The 9,936-nt window shown below is 38.3% G+C and overlaps 1 protein-coding gene across 1 annotated transcript; it reads left to right on the top strand.

Annotated features, from left to right (window-relative positions):
- Positions 1 to 1,289: 1,289 nt before the first annotated feature.
- LOC125574852 lies at positions 1,290 to 2,397 on the top strand. Its single transcript, XM_048758856.1, has 3 exons — positions 1,290 to 1,575; positions 1,665 to 1,734; positions 2,118 to 2,397. Exons 1-3 carry the CDS (start codon positions 1,407 to 1,409, stop codon positions 2,260 to 2,262), a joined length of 384 nt encoding a protein of 127 aa, XP_048614813.1. The 5' UTR covers positions 1,290 to 1,406; the 3' UTR covers positions 2,263 to 2,397.
- Positions 2,398 to 9,936: the final 7,539 nt, after the last annotated feature.

Genomic DNA, 9,936 nt, shown 5'->3' with positions numbered 1-9,936 from the left:
GTTTTGCAATTGATTCAAGTTTGGGTATAGTTTTGCATTTAAAATCAAGTTTTGAATCATATTTGGCAAATACCCCTTGTTTTTATTTGGTTCAGGTTGTATAGAGCTTCTTGTTTAATTCTTAACAAGACTTATCAAATTAAATATAAATCTTTTGGGACTAGTTAAAAAATCTAGTTCAAACTGTTTTAAAAAAACATAAGAATTTTAATATAATATTTTTAATTAATATTACACGGCAAATATATCTTAACAAAATTACTATTTTATTTACTTTTTAGTTTCTTGATTCAATATTTTTCTTCTTTTCTATCAGTGGTCTGTTAAAAGAATAAAATGTAATACTTCTAAAATTTTATTATTCTAAACTACTTTGTTAAAAACAAAAACAAATTCCAGTATTTCAAAATTTTAATCATCTAAAAATATATAATAGTCATCATAGAAATTAAATGAAATTTTTTCATGTTTACCACAATGTCATTACCATTATTCATGTTTACCACCAATAAATATATATTTTCAAAAATATTTTATTCATTAAGAGGCAAAGAAAATTTTATATCTTTGCTCTCTAGATATATAATAAATAATTATTTAAATAAATAAATTTATAATTTCGAATTATACTTTTTCATATTCGAATTGTTTTGTAATTTTTTTCTTTTTGAATTTTTATTTTTTGAATTTTTTTTCTTCAAATTTTCTTTTTAAAATTCAAAAATTATTTTTGAAACTATTGTTTAAAGAAAATTTAAATTTTATAAATATTTATTTATATATTTATTAGAATCCTAATTCCACTCCAAAAATTCTACCCCATCTTTTAATTTTAAATCATAAGTTAGTTAACTTTAAAGTTATAAATGTATTTTTCTCTTTAAAAGTAAATGTAAAAGTGGTTAAAGTAAACATGAAAAATGATATTATGAATGTGGTATTTTTCGCAATTTCTTAAATAAAATAATGAAATAGATTATACAAATATATATCTCAAGAATTATAAAATTAAATTCTCAGTCAAAAATATATTAATTTCCTTGTCAAGTTTTTCTAATTCATTTACAAAAATATGTACTTACACTTTATTCATAATTGATGCTTACTTTGATGAACCTTTTAATCTAATGGATTTTATTGATAAATGTGGATCATTTATTTATAGAAATAAATCAGAAATAAGATTATATTTTATTTTTGACTTTTTTAAATACCGAATTTGCATATCCTCTCAAGAATGTAGCGTCTTGCACAAAATCTGTCATCTGAACATAAATAAGAGATAAGATTTATGTATCTGAATGTTTACCAAATGTCATCCAGTGGAACCACATATGCCACGTATTTCCAACTAATATAACAAAAAATTGGAAACCATGTGAATATTAACAAACCAAAACCTATTGATGTTAGAAATGGCAGCCAAACTCCACATCCCTTCTTTCTTTAGCCACAAGGCCAATGATTCGACAACTTCATCATCTTCCTCATATTCATCGTTGCTTGCTCTGCCTCAATTCCTCTGTACACCGTATTCATCAGGCTTTACACAGTTCAAGCTTCACGCCAAATTAGGTACTTTATATCTCTTTCAAATCAGAATTTTCCTATCTAGTTTTTTTTTATTAAGAGAAAGACTTTCTTTATCCCTGATCCTGCTTAAGGTGGAGGAGATGGAGAAGTGAAACCTAAAGAAAAGAAGAAGTTCATAACCAAAGAGGAAGAACCAGAACAGTTATAAGTTTTTACTTACCTATCATATCCACCTCTCAATTTCCTATCACAAAATGGCCAAATTGTGCAAAACATTATATCTAGAAACAAGAAAAGTGTAACTTAATTAAAAAAGTGGCGAATTGTTGACTCTTTTGTTGTTTATTATCTGACGAATCAAATTTCCAAACAATATTTTATTTTTGTAACCACACAACTAAAATCTAATTCCCATGGTTAGTGGGAAAGAGTCTACTTGTGACTCATACGCATTCGTAGTTTTACGGAGCTAAACGGTTTGTAGTGGTGCTGTCTAACCACTGCTAGTGTCCTTATCTGAATCGGAACTCCTTACCATGTTATGTGATTTACACTTACTTGCCCATTATTCCATTAATACGTAGGTATTGGCAAAGCGCTGGCGAAAGAGAAGGGGAGAATCCGATGAAGACTCCTCTCCCTTACATAATCATTTTTGGTATGTCAACTCCATTCGTCATCTTAGCCATTGCTTTTGCCAATGGTTGGATCAAAGTTCCTATTCGCTGAGCATTTCATTTTGACTTCTTATTCCCTTGTTTAAGTCTCTAAACATGAAATGAAACATACACATCTTCTTCGGCTGTAAAAGAAAGTAAAAGAAAACAAAGTATGCGTTTATATTGTATGGTTCTCTCATGCATCTTTCGTTTTAGCACTTTTTCTAGTTTATTTAATTTTTGAGTTCTTTATAATCAAAAAATTCGGATCATCTTTGGATGTTTTGCAAGAAAAAAAGTTTCGAAACTCTGGTTTGTAGGCTTTAAACTTGAACCTAAAAGTGGCAAAAAATAATCAAGGAAAAACTGACAAGCTTCAAAAAGATAAGGTTACCAGAACAATTTGGAAGAAAAAAGAAAGAAATGTTCAATGCAGTTGTAAGTGGGGGTAAAGCAAAAAAATCTCACTGGAGCTCACGATTTTTATCCCCAGCTGGGAAAGAAATCATAATAAAATATGTGGCCACCGCGAACCCTATTTACTCGATGTTTTGTTTCAAATTAGAATCTTAACTAGAAATTTTTTTTCAGATACTCTACTTTTAAATTCTATTTTATTTTGATTTATTTTTAATTCAAAATCTACTTATTTACATGCTATGCGTTTATATTTTGATTTATTTAAAATAAGAATATATCAGAATAAGTAAGAGTATCAGAGAATTTTTTTTGTTCATTATTGCTCTTCTAATTACCGGTCAAATTACAAAGAGTTGAAGAGCATTCTTAAATTTCAAGAACGCAAAGTATTATAAGAATTAACTCTTCTTAGTAGATTTAGAAGTTCTCTCAAAACTAAATCAATGTGTTTCTCTTTATGTTACATCTCTCCATGAAAATTCTTTATATAGGACTAAGCTACTCCTTAACCTAATAGTAAAATGGAAACATAAATCCTAAGTTCGATATGTTTTTCTTTTTTCCTTAACCCACTAAACTTTTACTTTAATGAGTTAACTTGCTCTTCAAGTTAATTGGAATTATCCAACATTTTTCCTCTTAATTCCAACTTGAATTTCGGATACATTGATCTTCTGAACTCTAATGAACTTGCTCATTTCTTAGAACTTGATCCCCACCAATGGTTTAGTGAGTATGTCTGCCTTCTGCTCCACTCCAAGTACGTGTTTAACTTCGATCAAGTCGAACTCCACACATTCTCGAATGAAGTGGTACTTCGAGAGTATGTGTTCGCTTCTCCCATGAAACATCGGGTTCTTGGTGAGGGTAATCGCTGACTTGTTGTTAATCTTCAACACGACCTTCTTATCTTCTTTGTTTATGATCTTGGCCATTAACTCCTTCAACTATATTGCTTGTTTTGCGGCTTTTGTAGATGCCATGAACTCCGCCTCACATGAAGAGAGTGCCACTGTGGGTCGCTTGCACGATGTCCATGTGATCGGCGATGTTCCTAGGTAGAATACAAACCATGTAGTGCTTCTTCCATCATCAACGTTTATGTTATGGTTGATGTCACTATAACCTGTAATCTCCGTTGTTCCATTACGTTTGAAGAAGCGACCATACTCAGTGGTACGCTTTATATATCGCAACAGATGCTTCACGGCTTGCTCATGGTTCTCTCTTGGACTTTGCATATATCTACTGAATACACCGACCGAGAATGCCAAGTTTGGTCGAGTATGAAGAAGATACCTTAAGCACCACCCTATGGTGCTTCGACACGATGTTACATCAATCTCAGGCTCCTCCTCTGCCTTTGATATTTCCAAACTCGTGTGCATCGGAACTTGAGTATAATTACATGACTCCATCTTCGTCTTGACAAGTATACCTTGCGCGTATCCTCCTTGCTTGATTTGAATGCTATCAGCTCCTTATGTTACTTCTATACCAAGATAGTGTGTAAGTTTTCCGAGGTCTGACATCTCAAATCTTCTTGACATATTGATGCAACATAAGATGCTTGAACGACAAGTAACGTCCAAGCTATATACTTATCTAATGTTATTTATTTATGGTTATAATAATTATATGAGTTTTAAGTCTTTGACCTCAACGTCTTTAACCTAGAATTTTGGTGTTTTAGCTTTGGCTTATATATATAGCCTTCTTTGTGTTTTTTATGGATGAGCTTTTGATAATTAATAAACTAGAGAGTTTCCCTTTTTTCTTGTTCTTGATTCGATTAAATTCATAACACAAGAAGCCTGTGTCAAGAATGGTTCTTCGATTCCCTTGGTTGAGCTGGCAGGTCCCAAGCGTGGTTCCATTGGTTGAGCTGTTTATCGTTGCTTCCGCTCCATCAGGTGGTATCAGAGCCGTGTCTCTTTGGTTTCTTAATCGAAAAACGATTTTGGATGTCATGTTGATTAGCAGTTGCAATTTCTATCCTTACATGGATGAAAGTCCTTTTGTCGAGAGAGAATACTATGAAATCTACGACGCGTATGAAGACGATGTTAATGTTATTGACTTCATCTTCAAAAAAAAGATTCTTTTAAGAATCTGGATCGTGCAAACTTTGTGCAAAAACAGATTATTGAAGAAACTGGATATAAACAGATCCGGGCGAAATTCGTGTAGAATCAAGTTTCTGAAAATTTCCTGCAAAATCAGCACCGTGCGAAATTGGTAATATTTGCATAATTGTCGTGTCAAGAAAACAATTGATGATTCGAGGACGAATCTTTCTTGGCCGACGAGAAATTATCTAAATATTTGTATTCTTCATTAGTTTACATAGATAATTACCTTTTATTTGTATTTTCCATATTTTAATGGTTTTCGTATTATAACTAAGATTAGGGTTTTCTATATTAAATGATTTATTATAAATAGGCTTTCAAGCCTAAAGTTATATTCAGTTTGATTCTATTAATAAAAGAGCTTTGCCTTTTGGGAGAACTGTATTATCTATCCCTTGTATTGATTTGATTAGATTCATCAATCAAGAAGCAGATCCCAAACGAGAATTCCCTAGAATCCTTTGGTTGAGCTGGTAGGTCCCAAGCTTGGTTTCCATAACCCCTTGTTGAGCTGTTTATCGTTGCTTCCGCTCCATCAGGTTGGTATCAGAACCACCATTTTGGTTTCTTAATCAAAGTCTGATCTTTGGATGTCGAACGCTTTGAGTATGACTGAATCTAAGATTACTCGGAGAGTCTTAGCCTTTCTCCAAGCGCAAATCTACACTTTGACCACGATTGTTCAGGCAATGTCCGTGCAACCGTTTCCATCAACAAACGACTTCGATGTTGAAGTTGATGATGCAGAGTCAAAGGAGGAAGATAACCTTGAGATTTATGATGATCCGGTGTATGATGAGTACGAAGGTGAAAGTGAGGAAGATCTTTACAAAGAGATCTTTGGTCCTCCAATATTTGATATCTATGAAGATGGTGTTGTTGCAGACGAAGGCATGAGTCAAAACAACGAAGACGAAGCAAAACCATTCCATGTTAAAGAGGTGGAGTATGTGATGCTTACGGTGTCTTCTTTCAACAACAAGAAAGATGACTTGTGTATGAAAAGTTCAGAGCATAACGGTTGGGCTGTTACAAAAGAAGGCCCAAGAAGATTAATTATTAATCATGTTAGACGATGGTGGAGTTATCAATCCATGAAAGCTTTTCTAACACAACCGTATTTGATGACTAAGACGATTGAAGTATGGGAAAGATATATTATTTTGTTTGATGGCTATTATCAATGGAAGAGGAGAAAAAAAGAAGAAAAGAAAGTTATATCATTCACAACTGCATTCAGATTCGAGGACGAATCTCTTTTACATGGGGAGACTGATGCAGCATAAACAGCATAAACAGTGCCGGTCCGGACTGTACTCGCGCCTAAAGCGGATTTAAAAAAGGATGCCCCTTAAATTTTACTAAAAATTTTATATAACAAAATATACCAAATAATATGAATATATAAGTTGTTATCAAAAATATATATTAAATCGCTTATTTTGGGAACCGAAATCGCACTGTCGATTTCCGTTTAAATAAGGAAACTAGGAAAATCCTAATTTCCCAGAGGTCCCAGATATCTGCTAATACCACACGCCGAGCAATCATAACACAATAATAACAACGATAAAGTATAAGAAATCGAAAAGAGAGCAAAGTAGATCTTATTCTGAATTTGCGTTTGAGCATTACAACAAGGTAAGAGCCTGGGCTACGAGAGCTGTCACTGAGATTCCTAGTTCTAAAACCCTAAGACGGCAATAACCTAGTTGAGTCGCAGCTCGAATAACAAAAACGGAAATATGCCTAATTGCTCTAAATGCTAAGTTTTCTCTGAGAAAAGTCTTCTTCATGCCTCTCGCCTAGGACTCCTTATATACTGGCTCCTAGGTCGGTGTATGCTTTTCCTCTTCTGCCCTTAAGCTGCCATAGCATAAAAACGGAGATATTCCAATTTTCCCGATCTTCGTAATTATCTTCAAAATTTCGTATTTATCCGCGGAAACTTGACATTTATCTTTCCTTGAGAACCAAGCGTAAACCGTCATGCGGCTCACGGGCTGTTGGTTAAGAAATCGTAAGTTGGGCCTCGAGTCGTGTCTTAGGTCCCTTTGGGCCGCCTTCTGACTCAAAGCGTTTATTACGGCTTCTTTCGATAAAGAACAAACTTTCCGCGGTTTGTTCGGTAAAGTTTGATCGATCACTTAGAAAGGCGGGGAACGTGAAATGGGTTCGATACGGTCTTCGGGAGATACCATCGAAGGGTAGACGAGAATGCATGGACTAATGTTGTATCGACGTTTCGGAAGAGCTCGGTCGCTGCGCAGCGATCGAGTGGAACGGACGCTCAGTCACTACGTAGCGACCGAGGGGGACGAACGCTCGGTCGCTACGTAGCGACCGAGCTTCGGCTTGGACTCGGTCGCTACGTAGCGACCGAGCTTCGGCTTAGCGACCGAACGGGACGAACACTCGGTCGCTACGTAGCGACCGAGCAAAACGAACGCTCGGTCGCTACGTAGCGACCGAGCTGAACGAATGCTCGGTCGCTACGTAGCGACCGAGCTGAACGAATGCTCGGTTGCTACGTAGCGACCGAGCTTAACGAATGCTCGGTCGCTACGTAACGACCGAGCTTTGGCTCGAGCTCGGTCGCTACGTAGCGACCGAGCGGAACACGCGTTCTGTCGCTGCGTAGCGATCCTTTTCGAGCTCTTGTCCGATGTCTCGTGTTTCCTCCGCAAAGCTTTTCGTAAGGAAGAATCTATTTCGAAAAAGTATTTGTCGAAGAAGGTTTTTCGTTTTCTTCTTCGGACGTTTTGAATGTTAACTTCGTCGTAACCGTTTTTGACTCCAACAGTTAGCCCCCCAGTTCGTTAGAGTCGAGACTCTAGCGCGGGGTTTGACGATTTTGGCAAAGTTAGGCGTATTGAACGAAGTTTACTTCAAACTCCGCGGAAGAGAATTCTCGAGAAAGTGTTTATTAAAAATATAAAATTCCGAGCCCATACTTATATAAGTAGTGAGCTCTTGTCATTCATTTGCTTCACACCTTCCCTTCTTCAAACCTTCAAAACCTCTCTAGCTCCAAATCTCTTGCTTTTAACATGTCCTCTTCCCATGGGGACAAGCGAAGTTCGTTAGAGTCGAGACTCTAGCGCGGGGTTTGACGATTTTGGCAAAGTTAGGCGTATTGAACGAAGTTTACTTCAAACTCCGCGGAAGAGAATTCTCGAGAAAGTGTTTATTAAAAATATAAAATTCTGAGCCCATACTTCTATAAGTAGTGAGCTCTTGTCATTCATTTGCTTCACACCTTCCCTTCTTCAAACCTTCAAAACCTCTCTAGCTCCAAATCTCTTGCTTTTAACATGTCCTCTTCCCATGGGGACAAGCGAAGTTCTAATGTGGAGATGGGCGACGCCACCTCTCCGGCGCCGATTCTGACTTCTCCGGTCGAAGCGCCGGCTTGCGTTGCCGACCATCTCTCCTTTCGAGAGAGACTAGTTCGTCGCCAAGCCAAGAAAGAACAGGTTCGAGCCGGCGCCGAGTTCCCGTCCTCTTCTGCACTGGCCGTTGCTCCAGGTCATGGGACCGTGGGCGTAACTCCACGAGATACGGGAACTCTCGCAGGCTCGGTCATTCCGGATGCTTCGGCTTTACCTGTTGGATTGTCCACGACTCTGATTCTCGTTGAAGATAAGGAGAGGGCTGCTGACTCTATCCCTCCTCCTCCGGCCAGGAAAGAGATCGTTCTAGCGCTGCGCGCTCCTAGTGTTGTTCCTTTTGCTCAGCCTAAGGGCCGAAAGAGGAAGTTTACCAGGGGCGGTGACGGAGAATCTTCGCAGCAAAGAGACTCGCGCATAGCGTCGGGGCTTCGCGGAAAGGTTTGTCGCTCGCTTACTCTCTTGATTGTTACATATTTCTCTGAAAGACAATGGACCCCTAACTTTCTTCTCGTTTCGCAGTTCATGTCGTTGATCGACGGGATGATCAGCGAGTGCGGTTCTGAGACTAGTCGTCTCGCCGGGGAGTTGTTGGAGCTGCAGGGTAGATGGTCTGAAACTGAGGCCATGCTGACGGCTGTCAAGGATTCTCACTCCGTGAAAGTTTCAGGCTCGCTTGGCGAAGATCTCCGCCTTTCTGGGCTCCCTCGAGTGCATCCGGAATAGAGATTTAGCCTTGGCGACGATTGAGGGCGGGATGGCCGTGGTTCAGTCGTTCTAGAATGAGACTCCTCCGACCTTAGAGGCCGAAGAGGCCAGACTGTCCGGCTGCAAGGGAGATTTGGCAGTCGTGGATGGAGATTTTGATCTCATCCCAGCTGACCTGAAATCCGCATGCTTTCTTCCGACGTGTTCAGAAGGCCCATAGGGGAAAGATCCGGTGCTCGGAGAAGGCGGAGGTGATGCGGCTCCAGGCTTGGACAAAGCGACGGGTGAAGAGGGAGCGTGATTTCTGAGGATGACTTTGGTTAGATCTCTTGCGGGAGATTTTTTTTTATCTTTGATGTTTCGGCCTTAAATGGCCTCATTTCGTGTTTCGGGACTGGCCGATGTGGCTTTGAATCCCTGCCGCTCAGCGGGTTTCTTTTTATGACAAGATGATCGAGTTGCATTTTTCATAAGTGTAGGTATGGCGTGGAATAAGGGTGATGAGTTGTCGTCTCATATCCTTCTTCGATGTGAAATGTTTCGTTCGAGATCTGTTTCGAGCGTTTTTCCGCGAGATATCGACTTCGCGGGATATCTGAAGATGTCGAATAGAGGCATGGTTTTGGGATCTCGTATCTTTTGGATATCATGCCTTGAGATGTTAGAGACCAGTGCGCTGGGTTTAGGGCAAGACCTAGGTTTACATTCGGTTTTAAGATTTTATGCGGTGACTAGCCGGCTATTCATTTATCTGTCGCGATTTTAACATGATTCGTACCGATTTAAAGTCTGCGATAGGTTCTCGGCTTATATGACTTGTTAGATATGAATCGAGCATCTCTCCGGAGACAATTTTTAAGCCAACCGGAAGTGCTGGACCAATATTTCGGGTTTCTTTTATAGCGCTATTATCCTTCTGTCGGATGTACGAGAGTCATCTTCGTGAGATGACTATGTCTGTTTAGGACGTTCAAGAGTTCGATGTGATCAGCACCGAACTTGGCGGCAGAAGCCGTCGTTTAGAGTTTTTTTTGCGCAAGATATGTGTTAAAATGTTTGTGATGATTTTTTTTTTTTTTGAAGAAGTGTCTGTTT

The sequence above is a fragment of the Brassica napus genome, chromosome C5, assembly GCF_020379485.1.
Source record: "Brassica napus cultivar Da-Ae chromosome C5, Da-Ae, whole genome shotgun sequence".
In the NCBI taxonomy this organism is placed as follows: Eukaryota; Viridiplantae; Streptophyta; class Magnoliopsida; order Brassicales; family Brassicaceae; genus Brassica; species Brassica napus.
This window is presented reverse-complemented; position numbering and strand designations above follow the sequence as displayed.